General features: G+C 48.7%; 1 protein-coding gene and 1 long non-coding RNA gene across 3 annotated transcripts in view; one reads left to right on the top strand and one right to left on the bottom strand.

The window, feature by feature from the left end:
* PWWP2A (PWWP domain containing 2A) overlaps positions 1–316 on the bottom strand; it is a 23,778-nt gene extending 23,462 nt beyond the window's left edge. The window contains exon 1 of the mRNA XM_019008148.2: positions 7–316. Within this exon, the coding sequence (XP_018863693.2) occupies positions 7–285 (279 nt within the window). The 5' untranslated portion in view covers positions 286–316. The remainder of the gene's footprint in view (positions 1–6) is intronic.
* Positions 317–4,479: 4,163 nt separating this feature from the next.
* Positions 4,480–13,640, top strand: LOC117245103. Of its 2 annotated transcripts, none has more exons than XR_004499332.1 (3): positions 4,480–5,908; positions 6,227–6,318; positions 13,573–13,640. It is a non-coding gene; the product is annotated as an uncharacterized LOC117245103 (long non-coding RNA). The 2 variants fall into 2 exon arrangements; XR_004499333.1 differs by lacking the exon at positions 13,573–13,640 and adding an exon at positions 6,510–7,166.
* The last annotated feature ends 1,000 nt before the right edge of the window (positions 13,641–14,640 follow it).

The raw sequence follows: 14,640 nt of genomic DNA, 5'->3' as shown, positions 1-14,640 counted from the left end.
TTCCACCCCAGGGCTGCTCGGCGGCTCCTCCGTCCTTCCCGCGTCCGGCTCGCGAGTCCCGCCGGGGCTCCGGGCGCGCTGCACCGGCGGCGGCTCCTCGGCCTTGCCGCCGTCGGCCTCCTCGCCATCCGGCACCGCCGACTCCACGGCCTCGCTGACGGCGGGTAGAGGGTCCGCGCCGGCCTCGCTGCCCGGGATCGGCTCCATCTCGGGCTCGGCCTCGCCGGCCCCGCCGTCCCCCGGCACCGCCGCAGTCGCCGCCGCCTCCGCAGCCATGGCCGCCATTTTCTCCGCCGCCTCCCTCCAGCAGCGGGAGCGACGGCCACGGCCCGCGGGGAGGGAGGGCCCGCCCCCCGCGCCCGCAGGCGGCGTCCGATTGGCCGACGCGCGGAAATGCTGCATTCCTATTGGACGATGTACCTGTCTATCCGGCCCCGCGGGAACTTCTCGTTGGCCAGCGGGGGCTTCATTCAGTGCAGAGCCGGGAAGGGGAAGAGGGGGCGTGGTTTGGCGCTTTATAGGCCGCTGGGGAGGGGAGGGGCGGAGCTGGTGGGGCTGCTCCGCCTTCTGATTGGCGGAGGGAGGCGTCGCTCCCGAGGGACGCCGGTGATTGGCGGAGCGCAGTGCCTGTCGCGGGGCGGGAAGCGGGGCCGGGGAGCGCACGGGGGAAGATGGCGAGGGCGGGAGGGCGGCCATGGCGGGCAGGGTCGCCTCTCAGAGGGATCGCGTCGCTCCTCAGGGTGCCCGGGTGGCAGCTCCTGGGATCGCCCTGGAGCGGCTCCCCCGCGAGGCACAGCCCGGTGCTGTCTCCTGCGTTGTACAGTGCGGGCAGGGGAGGCTGTGGTGCCCGTGCTGGAGGAGCACTGGGGGGATGGCACTGCGGAGAGGGAAGATCACAGAATATGCTGAGTTGGAAGGGACCCACAGGATCATCCAGTTCAACCCGTGGCCCTGCACAGACCCCCAGCAATCCCAGCTCCATCCCTGGAGTGCTGTCCAAGCTCTCCTGGAGCTCTGGTAGCCTCGGGGCCGGGACCATTCCCTGGGGAGCCTGGGCAGTGCCAGCATCCTCTGGGGGAAGAACCTTTCCCAAAATCCAACCCAAACCTCCCCTGGCTCAGCCCCAGCCCTTCCCTGGCTGCTGTCCCTGTCACCACAGATCAGGTCTGACCCTCCTGTTGCCCTCCCCTGATGTGGGGAAGGCAGAGGGACCGGTGCCTTCTGTGAGGTAAATCGGCATTTCCAAGTGTAAAGCACCATGAACTGGGCACATCAGGCAAAGGTGGAAAACATGGAGTGGAAAGGGGAGAAAAGGAGTTAATAATTTCCTTCCCTACAGCTTCTCTCTGATTCTGTGCCTCACAAGATTCACGGGCCCTTGCACTCAGAAGTTTGCAAAAGCCGAGTTCCAGCCACCTTCCAGGGAAGCCTGAAGGGTCGTGGCCTTCCCGACAGAGGGGAGAGGTTTTATTTTGTGATGATATTTCCTCTGTGTGCTCAGGACACTCAAGCCCTGTTCCCTGTGATTGCTGAGCAGAGAACGAGACCCTAAATCCTGAGCCTACAAGGAATTCCCGACTAAAACAGAGAAACTAAAACTACTCAGCCCTGGAGCTGATGGGATGCTGAGATCCAACAGCTCAGCCCAGCAGGCTCTTTGTTGTGTTAAGCTCAGAATTACGTAAAGGATGGGCATAAAATAGATTTCCTCTTGAAAGTCTTCTGCTGGAGCGCACCTTTTCAGCAGGTGTTGCTTGTGGAGGACAGTGGCCATTTAAATGCAAATTGTTGTGTTTTACATCCCCAGCAATTCCTGCTCTCCATAGGGAACAGAGTGGGTGGATGGCTTGTTCTCTGCTTCACTGCAGTAACAGCGGATTATGTGCTTGACCCTACTGAGGGATCAAAATAAAACATAAACAGCTCCTTTGAATGTTGAAAGGTGCTGTGTGTGCTTTTAAATAAAGGTAAATAAGGACATTTATATCTCAGAATAATGCCCCACAGAAATACCATAGGTAACTGTTACATTCGACCTCGCCAACACAGGCATGTGGGTGCAGGATGGAACTTGTAAATTTAACAAAAAAGCCCTCACTATATAATTTTTTACCATCCCAAATACCTTTGATCAGCATTTAATTTCTATTTATTTCAAATCTAACCTCTAATCTCCTTGACAGGATTTGCCTTACAGTGGCTGGTCTGCAGAGTGTTTGCATGGTTGGAGTCTTTTTTTCTATCCTAGAACCTTTAGAAACTGCCAAAATAAAACTAATTAAGTTAATGAAACAGATTGCACTACCACACTCTCTGTAAATTAAAACAAGTCTCTCTGTGTTCAGCAAGTGGCAGGAAGGACAGAAGTGGAGAGAAGAAACGATAAATTACAGAGAGGAACGGAGACAACCGGAGGGAATAAAACAATTAAAATGAAGGCAGGAAAAATGCCGAGCTCCATAAAGATGTGTTGCAGTAAATTGTTGGGATGAGCAGCTGGGGAAGCTGTGAATTTGGGTGGGGAGAGTGAGGGGATGTGGGGAAGCAGCAGATCTGGCTGGAGCTGCGTGCACAGCACCCACAGGGAAGGAATTGTCTGGGACAAAGCTGGGACATGAGACGGATCTGGGCAGAGGAACCTTTGAACTCAGCTTTAGTGATATTGATTTGAAACTCCACTGGAAGTGTGAGCAGTCCCAGCAGGTCTGAGTACTTCAGGTGATAACTAATGAGTTTTTAGATGCTGGGCAGTGGGAACATCACTCTCTGGGCATCAGATTCCCTGGAAATGCACTGCCATGGAAGAGCCACCACCCAGTGCAAGGCTTTAAGGAGCAATATTCATAAATGGACATGAATCAGGGTTCCAGTGAAGCCAAATCCGTGATTTCAGCTTCCCTCAGCTTCCTTGGGAGCGGCTGTGTGAGCAGACTCCACAAGGAGCTGGCCCTGGGAGTTGCCCAGTGGCTGGAATTTGTGGTGCTGCAGGATCCAAGGAGCTGCAGAGGTCCCTGTGCTGTCCTTGCTGCAGCTGATCCGTGTCCATGTGGGCACACAGGGCTCTGAAGGAGTGTGTGCATTTACAGGGACAGGTTTTGGGATAGCAGATCCCTCTCCCGATACCTGCAGTGGGGTGGAGGAACTTTAGAGAGGATGTTCTCAGTCTGGAGTTCCACCAGCCCCACTGAGGCTTTGGGACTCCCCACATTCCCAGCTGAGGTTTATATCCTCACTGGATTATATCTGGTTTATATCCTCACTGGATTATATCTGGTTTTTATCCTCACAGCTCTGCTGCCCAGCTCAACCCAGCTGCAGCAACAGCAGCTTCCTGTGAGCCTGGGCAGGGCCACCAAACCCTCCCTGAGCCAGGTTTAGTGTTCACAGCTCTACACAGTGCTAACAAATCCAGCAGTCAGCGTTTTCAAGGCATGATCTGCTGCTGGGGAGCGTTCAAGGCTTTCTAAGTTAAAAAGAAAAAAGTGTAACCAACGTACATGAGCAATGCAGAGGGAAACAGGCAAATAAACTGAAAGTAAATCTCGCTCTTGGTTGTGTGCTGCAAACTCACTGCTCCTCTAACAGGTTAGGAAAGTAATGCTCTTACAACAATTGTTAATTATATTTAAGCTGGATTGAAATTGGTTAGTGAATTATTACAGAAAGTTAGTTTGGGGTGAGAAAATCATCAGTCCTTCCTGAAATGTTGGTAACTGATTTCTGTGGCCCTATGAACACAGAGCTCATTTTGTGGGGTTTAGGAATGAGCATTAAAGGATTTGGGAAACCTCACTGCAGGCACACGTGTCCCAGAATTCTGCCCTGCAATCTGAAAAGTCAATTATGTGCTGCATTTCTTGTGAACAAGAGATGAAGTCAATGAGTGGGGCTTTATCTAATGTCTGTATGGAGAACTGATTAAAATGGATTTCCATAGTTGGGATTTGCTTTTAAAAAAAAGGGTAATTGTGAGTCCTTGGGGTGAAGTACTGGCACTGCCTCAGTGCTGACATCTCACTTCGTGAGGAAATGGAGTCTGAAGGTACTTCCTGCTTTATCTCTAAATCTGGCTGGTTTCTGCTTTCCTCTGCAGCCTGTGCAGCTGCAGGTGCTGGGGCATCCACACTCTGTCTCCATAGATTTCTCCATTCAGAGCAAATACAGCCAGGACAGATTGGGAGGCCAAACTCAACTGTAGATAAGGCAGCTTGGTAATTAAGAGAGAATTTCTCATAAAAGTCTTCTGCGAAATTACAGAAGTCTCTTTAGCCATAAATATGTCAGAGCAACTTTTTTGTTCCTTGTGGTGTTTCTGAGGTTATTCTACATCTGCAGCCAAGCTCTGTTCACATCAAGAGTGTCCAGCTGCTGAGGTGTGACCTTTCCTCACCTGTGGTCCCTGGAGATGGATCCAATTTCAAACAGGAATAGCAGGAAGGGTAAAACACCTTAATTAGAGGAGTGGGAATCCTACACAGTCTGTTCTCATGGAGGTTTGTTGCTGACAGAGCTCAAGGAGACAGGACAATGGAGGAAGCGGAATTGACTGGTAATCATTTGGATCCTTTGTACTTCCCGAGCTGAAGGAGCAGCTGCCAACTGCCTGTGACACCGTGTCCTTCTCTTTGGCACTGACTGGAGCCTCAGCTCTGCTGGCTGTGAAAAATGGACAATAACATTTCATTCACACAAGAGTGATGTGGTTTAATTATAGTGAAGGTTCAAAAACAACTTGAGGATGAAGTGTTGTGTAAGTGCTAAATGTTATCCTTGACAATGACACAGGGACCAGAAAATTGGTCTTTCAGATCATCAAGTTATTCCATAAATTACAAACCAATTTCTCTCCTTAAATGAAGAGTTTCTGAGACATTCAGCTTTCTTGCTAATTGTTTGCCTTTAACAATTGGATGGATTTAAGTAAATTGACTGGTGGAGACAAATGTGTTTTCCAGCTCGACATTGTCTGACATGCAATGATTAGAAATGGACTGGCTGCAGACCAGAGCCAAGCCCTGCAGGTGGTCACCAAAAGGACAAACTTGTAGTGGGATTTTCTAGGGAGAGTTCAAAAGGGCCTGTAACAGGCTGTCCCTCCTGGAGGCTGTCCTCCCCTTGCCTTCATGTTTAGCTGAGTAAAACCAAGTAACTCCTGTCCCACGTCCTTGTCTGCTTTTCCGTGTCACTCAGAACTCGCAGGTTTTGTACCTGGATCTTCCTGGGAGCTCAGTCTGTGATGGAGACACCAGAGCCTGGGGTTCCACACTCCCCCGAGTCCCTCTGCCTCTCCTGTGATACTTTTGAAGCTGCTCCAAAGGCAGGGGTGGGGCATAAATGACAATGCAGTCAAGTTTTTTTAAGTTGTGCTTAAAAAGCAGAAGTATTAAAAGCTCAGCTGTGCCATGCAGTTTGTCTTTCAGTCAAAACCCAAACAAACCAACCCAAAAAATAAGTTCCAGCTCTTCCTCAGGTCTGCAGCTCCCCTGGAAGGAGTGGGAATAAAGAAATGCTGTCATCAGAGGCTAGTATTTTCAGTTTTCTGATTTTGAAAGTAGACCTTGGACTGTGTGTCCCTGTCTGCTTTGTGCATTTTTGCATTCTGGATAAAAATAATGAAGGGACCCTGGTGATGAATAAAAATGACAAGTTTTGTTATTACTTTAAAGTATCACAAGGCTGGAGGTATGTGTATGTAGGGAATATATATATGTAAGGAATAATATGTAATAATATGTAAGGAAATTATCTCCCAGATTGCTCTGTCAGTGTTTTACCTTGTGTTCCCTTACAGACCTTTGTTCCTGTCGTTGTCTCATCTTCTGGTTCCTTGTGGACTTTCAGTTGTGGAACCTCTTGTGCCAAGTGTATTTCCAGCCAGAGATGTATCCCTGTATTTTATGGAGACCTGGTAGGCATCTTCTCTTACCCTTTTCTAATCTAATTCCAATTGATGGAGTGCCCAGGCTCAGCCTGAATTCCTGTCAGAGCTCACCTGCAAATCCCAGCATGGTCCTTTGCAAGTCACTTCCTTTGATAAAGTCAGGTCAATTTTTAAGTTCTCTTCCCAGGCAATCTTGTAAATTCTGACTCTGAGCAACACCATTTGCAAGGGACTTGCACAGCAAGAGAAAGAATTCATCACACCAAGAGCTTGCTCTGTTACCCTCCCGGGATTGTCAGTGGTTGGGAAATTGTATTGCCCTCATTCAGAGACTCTCTATTTCAGGCCATGGAGAAAACATCCCATCACCTCCAGAACAAAACAGGCTGTGGCTCTGATTCTGGAATCAATAAACCACTGGGATTTGCAATGGCAGGGTGAGTGACTGGCAGCCGCTCCACAAACCCACGGCAGAGCTGACTGACGTGAGAGATTTGATAAGGACATGTGTTGATCTATGTAAAAAGATGGTAAATGTTGCTTGTCGAGAGTTTTGGGGAATGTAGAGTTGGAGTGATGCAATCAGAATAGAAACTCTAAAAAGTCCTTTTCCTTGGTCCTGTCACAGACAACTCCACAACGTGACAAAGGCCAGGAATGAGAACATCTCTGTCAGGGGTCACTCAGCTGTGACTCTTGCACATCTGTCTGTGAGCAGCTCCAAAGGCAGAAGATGAATGTAATCAGAACCACTCATGATGATTTGCAAAGCACTGTTTATGCTTTTAACTGCATTCCCTGGGATCAGGCGCTGGATCTTGCCTTTGACCCTCTTTCTAGAGCTGGCCCAGTGAAACTCTCCCCACTCACCCTTCAGTAAATAACAAAAATAAAAATTCAAGCCTTCAACGACTGTGCCACCACCCTTGTGAGGAAATGTGTTGGTGTAGCTACGTTGCATTTCTGTCTATTCCCCTAATCTAATCCCCCATGTGGGGTTTATCACAGAGCAGGGCCCAAGCTGCAGTGCCCAGCATGTGCTGCTGGAGCTGGATAATATTTCATTTTTAACAGTTCTTTCCCCACTGCTGCTTAAACCACCGTGCTGAGCAACACAAACTCTGCTGGGAAAAGATACCTTTGCCAGCTTGAATTTATTTCTGTTCACTGGAACAACTGGTTGGAAGTGTGTGGTTGTTTCCCTTGGTAGTAGGCAAGGCTAGGCTTCAAAAACATTGAGAAATGCTCTAAAAAATGCATTTTCCAGGCACTGTTCATACTAGTTTAGAAAATACAGAAATGAAACCACAACAGAGGTACTTGATGCTGAAAAGGAAGCACCCAGTAATGACTGCTCTGCTGCAAGATTGTAGGCTTCCTCCAGTTAGGCTCAGCCTAACTTCTGGAATAAAAAGGGATGGAAGATGGTAAGGGAAATAAATGAACCGTACCCATGTCATTGTATTTGTACTGAGGAAAAGGTTAAGAATTACAGCTGCTGTTTGCAAGCAATCTGCCCTTCACACAGGGTTCATCCCTTGTGTTTCTGAGGTTTGCACTGGATAATTCATATCAGAGACCCCGCATTGCTTTGCTTTGCTGCTCCTTCTCCACCTCCTGTGCTTCAGTCCAGGACATATCTGGGATGCTCTGTTTGTTCTGCTTTGTCATCCCTCAGAATGGCAAAAATGTTCTGAGATCTGGAATTTCATGCTGCACCTGTCAAGAGACACATTTCTGTAGGAAATTCCCTTGGTGAATCACACAATGCAAGGTGAGGGGCTGGATCCCAAAAGAATTGCCAGGATTGAATCAAGTTATCCCTTAATGAGAATGGAGAAGTCTCAGTCAGGATTCTGCATAAAAGCAGCCAAAAGTTCCTTCCCCAGTGTAGGAAGGAACAGAGGAAGAAGGAGAAAATCTCTGGTCCTCGCTGAGATGAAGAATGAAAGAAGTAAAAATCAGTGCTGTTTAAAATTTGGTAAAAATGGAATATAATCAGTCCTCACAAAGCATCCTCTGTACTCATCCGTGCTTGCAGGCACAGAACAGACTTGGCAACTGTCTCCTGCATGAAATGGGAAAGGTTTAAATGCTTGTGTAAGCTCCTCAAACAAAATAGCTCTTTGCAGTGAAAACCATTTTTTCCAGGACATTGTATCTGGGGAACGTGAAACTGTTTCTCTGCGTGTTCACCACGGATTCACTGCCATGTGTGAGCGGCCTTTGGGAATCTTTATCTCTGTGGTACAGGGAATTTTTTGCCATTGCAAAGGGTTTTCCTCTAGGGGATAAATTTAATATAAAAGGGATTCCTGATACTCATGATATCTTCCCCTCAGAATCAAATCAGATTGGCTGGTGCATGCAGGCTTGGACCAGTGACAGACCCGATAAATCCTCCTCTGCCTGCAGACTGGAGGCAGGAATACTTTGTCACATCAGTAGTTACAATTTGACTTTAGTTTTGCTTTTTCTCTGCCAATCTCAATTTGATTCGAATTTCTGAAGTCACCCGGGGTGAGTCAGATGTGGTCAGGCCAAAGGAAGTTCTTCAATGTTCCCAAATGAGGGGAAACATGAGTCAGTTCCGAGCGTTAAGCACAGAGCAGCACAGACCTGCAGACAAGGTGCCCAGCGAGCCCAGGCTGGAGATGTTGGATTGCAGAGGTGGCTGCAGGACTGAGCTGAGGCACCGAGGCTGGGATGTGTTTTCCACAGGGAGGATGCAATTGTTGGCATTCATCAGCATTCCTGCTGCAGCTGGATCAGCCTGGCTGCACAGATTGCCAGCAGTGCTGGTGCCTCCCCCGGAGCCCTGGGCAAATCTGTGCTCCTGGCAGGGCCCACAGGGAGCAGTCAGAGCTCAGCTCCGAGGGAAAACCTCTCCTGCAGAGCCAGGGAACAGCAGAACCTCATCCACCGCAGTGACACAGCAAAAGTCCTGTTTCAATGTGCTTTGGTTTTGGATGGTGGCGCTTGCTGCCCATCAGCACAGGCAAAACACGGGACACTGCTGAGTCAACAGGAGCTGCTCGCTGCACAGCAGGCTCTGCAGTGGGGCTACAGAATCAGCTGAAAATGCCTCGTGCAGAGGCAGGACCTCGGTGATAATTTTAATTTGCAGTCAGGAATGTGCCAAGGCAAATCCCTTTCTTTGAGCTCCTTTCTCCTGACTCCAGCCCGTTGCTGCTGCCACATTACCCCCTGGCCTCTGGTGGGGCAGTAAATCTGGAGGCCTAATGGTGCACGGGGCCCTTGGAGGACAGCCCTGCCTTTTCAAATATTCATTTCTATGCGGATCAGGGATGTCCCAGTCTGGCTGTAATCAGGGGAAGAGGGAAGGAGACAAATAATCACTGAACATGACTGTTTGGGGAGCAATTCCTGTCAAAAAACCAATCAGCAGCAGAGGTGGATGCGAGCTGGCCTCACAGCCCCAAGCACAAGGAGTGATGTGGGCTTCTTTGATCCCCATAAACTCTAATTTGCTTCTTCCTTCACCCCCAGCCAGCTGCTTCCCTCAGCTGGGCTGAAATGCCAGTTGTTCTCTGGGAGCAGGGCAAGGTGCCAGGCTGGGGGAGCTTCTTTGTGCAGCTCCTGCTGCAGGAGCATCAGCTCGGGCCCTGGGTTTTGTTTCTCAGGTGCTGCAGGGATTGCAGCCCAGCTCTCCTTCAGCTCAGGGCTTGGGTTATTCCAGGTGGAGCAGATCTTTGGGTTGAAATTGGTTTGCAGCCCCTGGGCTGGTCCCAGACTGATCTCACACGGCTTAATGAGCAGTCAGCAGGAGTCATGGTCCCACTAATCCTGATTTAAATGGGAGTTAGAGCAGGACTTGGATTCCACATCTCCAGAGTGATTCCTTGTGCCATCCAAACCTCATCAAAGTGTCCTGGGGAAAATGATTTAAGCCTGGGTTGCGCCCTGGGTTGGCACAGGAACCTGGGGCTCAGGGTAGCTGAGGTGGCAGCTCCCAGAATGGCTCCTGTGCTCAGCCCTGGGCTTCATTCACAGGCACAGCTCCAGGCCAGATCTTTCTTTATTTTATCAGGATAACAGCACGGCAAGGCTGTGTACATCCCTTCACCCTCAGTGGGTAAACTCTACATTTTTCCTTGAAGAGGGATATTTAAACATTCATATGCTAATGAAGAGAAGAACCCAACCATACAGAATTTATAAAAACTCATATCTGGCCCTGTGTGAAAAAATAATCCAGAGGCCACAGAACTGCACTGGCTCAGCCAGGCAGTGTCACAGAGAGCTCTTTCTCTTTAATTTTTTATTTGGATCCTCTCTGTATGTAGGTCACAATGACTTAAAAGAGCAGGCACTGACCAGACAAAACCAAACCTCTCAGAACAAAGCCATTGCTGCAGGAGGAGGATTTTTTTCTCAAACAAGACCCTAAATTAGCACTGGAGGATTGCAGCATTCCCTGGGTCTCGCTCTGCTGGGATTCCCATTCCCAGGATGGGCAGAGCTGCAGCCTCGTGCGCTCTGCTGGGCTTGGCAGTGCAGGAGGGGCACGGAGCTGCTTCCTGAGCCTGGTGCTGTGCTGACCCCATGGAATCAATCCTGGCTGGAGGGGTGGGAAACCTCTCCCTGCAGCTCCCATCCCTGTGTGCTCCTGCTTTTTCCCAGTCCTTACCCACAGGGGCTGGACAAACCTCTCCTGCTGCTCCCACCCCTGTGAGCATCATTCCATGGCCAACAGCCACTGCAGGGGTTCATTCCCTACTTCCCTGGGGGAATTCCTCCTTCAGGCACGGACACACAGCCCAAACACCTTCCCTGAGCTGCTTTCCACCTTGAGGAAGGGAGGGAAAACAGATCCAGGGTTTGGCCTTGGCTCAGCAGAGAACAGCAGGGAGTACCAATAACCTGCAAGGTTTTATTTTGGGAGAGGAGGGGCAGGCAGCCACAGGTTGGGACTCAGGAGGTTCAAATGCTCTGGCCAAAGAGTCCTAGTGAGCCCTGGCTTGCAAACAATGCTGGGTGGCAACAGAGCAGCTAAAAATCCCCCCCAAAACAGGGTATAAACAGGCCCCGAGTACAGATCACAGGTAGAAAAGCTCGGCAGAAATGCAGATTGATGGGGTTGAGATCAACAGAAACCCCACAGATTCCCTTTCAGCTTCAAAATCCATATTATGTGCCCAGGCTTTGCATCAGGGGGTTGGAAATGGAGCATCTTTAGGCTCCTTCCAACCCAAATCAGCCTGTGATCCTGAATTGACACAAACCCCAGTTCTGATGTGGGGAGAGCTGAGGTGTTTTGGTTCCTTTACTCTGCTGCCTTTGAAGCTTTGCCCCTGGGAGCCAGCACTGGATGGTGCTGTGTCCCAGCACAGGTGAGCTCACCTGGCTGCCAGACAAATCCTGCTACTCCTGGAGCCACCAGGGGAGCCACAGGGACAGCCAGGATCCTGCATTACTCCTGGATGTGAATTCTTTTCAAAAGGAGATTTTGCAGGAGCACTTTGTGCCCAAGGAAGCAGAATTTTGGAAAGTTGGCTCCTATCCAGTCACTGAGCTTTCAAGCACCCTGAGAGTGACCTGTGCATGTTACCAGTCTGAGCCATTGGAAAAGGCAAACTTTGGTTAAAAATCAAGTTTTAAAAAATAAACAAATGTCCAGATCACAGAATGTTCTGAGTTGGAAGGAATCCACAAGGTATCAAGCCCAACTCTTAAGCCCATACAGGGACTGAACCCACAAACCTGGTGTTGTCAGCACCCTGCTCTGACCAACTGAGCCAATCTGCCACTTTTTAGGGGCTTTTTGGCCCCTGATGCTTTCCCATTGTTTAGGAAGGAAACAGCTGGAGTAAAACAACACTTAAGTAGAAGTTCAGATTTTGAAGTGTTTTCCATATTTTTCTTCTGGTTCTGGAAGGAATCTTTAAGAGAAATGTGGCTTATTCCAGGGTTTGAGAAAATCACAGCTGTTACCAACCCAGTCTCATTTTCCCACTTTTCCATCAATGTTGTTTGATTAACAAGAGCCAACTTAGTGCTGAGCAACTCAGGAATAAATCAAACTGTAGAAGAGGGACACCAGATGTAATAAAAGCTGTTCCTGGAACAAGGAGATGCAAAGATCTGCTTGGTGTGGAGGTGGGGAAGGAATGGCACGTGAAATGTGTGTATTTTCTCTGCCACTGAAGTGTATTTTCTTCTCCTGATAAATGTATCCAAGGCAATATAAACAATTTCAAAGAGCTGAAAGAATGCAGTGAGATGTTGCTGTGAATCACACACATCAAAGCAAGCTGAGGCCCAGAAGAGGCTTTCTGTGCAGAGAAAACTGGCTTTTCTTGTATTTCAAGGAAAGAAATCCTTCTGTGCTCAGACTCTGTCCCTACACACTTGACTTGGATCAGTATTTTCAGTGGGGCACTCACCAAACACTGCACTCACATAAGAAAAATTCACTCAAATATTGGTTTCTCCTGTCTGCCTTTGAGTTTATTTCAGATCAAATCCCTTTCTGGTTGGTTCCTGGGGTGGTTTCTCCTCAGCTCCAGGCAGGTGCTGCTGAGCCTGAGCCTGAGCAGGAGCTGCAGGGGAAGGGAGAGCAGGAAAGGCTTCAGAGGGTGACACGGAGAGGAGGTGACTTGGGAATACCAAAAGGTCAACTGCAAACCAGATGTGCCCTCAGGGAAAGAAAAGAGCAGTGATGGAATTGAATGGAATTGCCAGAGCTGAGGGAATGCTCTGGAACAACAGGGTTTCTCTGGATGCCACAATGTGTGAGGAAATCCCAATTAGATTCCCTGGAGGATAAGCTCCATTTGGAGCTGTGTTATCTGATGTGTCAGCAAGGACAATCACACAGATATTATCAAGTAATAAAATCTTTACAACACAGCCCATGAACTGTGCAGATAAAGAGGGTGGCTTTGGGGTTTGCTCAGAAAAGTCCAGAAGAGTTGCAACGATTCCTGTCTTTAAGGCAGTCAGTTATTAACTTTATTAGAACTTTATCTATTTCTATATAAGAAATCCATAGAGAGAGGAGCTTTAACTCTGATTTTTGACCAGAAGACTCTGCTGATAAAGTTGAATTATATCTTCCTTTTTAGCAACCTTTGAAATATTGTCTATATTAGACTAAAACCATTTGAGTTCAAAATATTCCACAGTGGCTCTTAATCCAAGGATGATACTTCAAAGGAATCTGAGCAGTTTTGTGGGAGCCAAATTGAGAGCAGCCAAAATTACTCTTCCTGTGCCTTTTTGGGATACACAAATTTTATTTGGTTTAACAAAATTCAAGTCTTCTGTTGTAGTTGTTAAAAATCAGGATAGCTTCCCATTCCTGCTCTCCATCCCCATCCCATTTAACTGGATACCACTGATAAATAGCTCATTAAAGGGAAGAATCCTGCAGAAAGGAGGGAATTAAATTCCCAGAAGGTTTGTAGTACCAGGTACATTTTCCCCAGGTTCAGTTTTCTGTCTCTAATTCCCAGCCGAGACCTCAGCAGCCCCTCGAGGCTCCACTCAGGGATCAGGAGCACCAGTGGGATGCAAACCCCTCCTACAGAGGCTCTGCCAGCCTGTGCAGCCTGGATGAATCCTTTGGTTGTCTTGTTTTTCTGGAAATTCCTTTTCTGGAGATCCAGACACGCTGAAGGTTCTCCTGATGGAGTGTTGTCACACAAAATAATTGAATTTTCTTTTAGGGATAAGAGGATTTTTGGAAGATCCGTGCCTCCCTCCCCTGCAGGTGTTTGTGTCTCTGGATGTGTGGTGAGCTCCTGTTTGTCCTGGTTTTGTTGTCCCCTCTGGGCAGGGACAGGCTGTGCTGTGTCACCTGTGCAGCTTGCCAGGTGCATTTCTGTGCAATCTTGGAGCTCTGTCCAAGCTGTGCAATAATTCAGCCCCATTCTGGTAATGAATTCTCTGCTCTTTAGGGCTGGAGAGCGGCAGCACCTCGGACCGGACTAAACGGGCATTTAACAAGGCCGAGCTAACAGGACTCCCCTGGAATTACCCAGAGCATTAACGCCAAATGAGCTCATCCTGAATTCATTAGCAATGATTACTCTGAGTACCAGAGGAATTAATAATCATTAGCATTTCCTGACGAGGGCTGCTGGAACTGCCAGCCACGGCTGGTTCATGGCTCCACAGGCTTTCCCCAGCAAGTTTCATTCGGAGGGAGTCATTAAGTGGAACTCTGTGGTCACTGGAGAGTTCCCACTGATGTTTTGAATCCGTACTCCCAGTTCAGTTGCAATCCAGCTCTAAAAGCACTTCAAAGCCCGGCACTGCCTGGTGCAGTCACTGCTGGAATTACCTCCCCTATCCTCGTTTTGTCTCCGAGTGAATCTCCCTGGCTTTCTGCAGCTCTTCCGAAAGGTTAATAAACCTGGGAGGCTGCTGGGAGCCACCCAAGGGCAAGGGGACTCCCCAGACAAAAGGAATGCAAAAACGTTGTGTTATGATTTTGTGCAAGCAAATTCTCAAAGTAAAGATATCCGAGGCTTTGATTCGGCTCCTTAAAGCTCCCTCTGTTCCCAGCAGCATTTGAAGACTCGGCTGTTTTGCATATCAGAGGCAGCTGACTCGGGAGGCAGAGGGAATTCACTGCTCACTTTGGATGACCTTTTCCTTTGGGGATGAGCTTCCACAAGAGTTTTACTTCTCTGACAACTTATTCCTGTTGGCCGCCTCCAAATGCCGCACACTTGGAATTTACATCATGCTGGTACCTTCAAATGCAGCTTTTCTGCATAACTGCTCCTTGT

The sequence above is a fragment of the Parus major genome, chromosome 13, assembly GCF_001522545.3.
Source record: "Parus major isolate Abel chromosome 13, Parus_major1.1, whole genome shotgun sequence".
Lineage (NCBI taxonomy): Eukaryota > Metazoa > Chordata > Aves > Passeriformes > Paridae > Parus > Parus major.
This window is presented reverse-complemented; position numbering and strand designations above follow the sequence as displayed.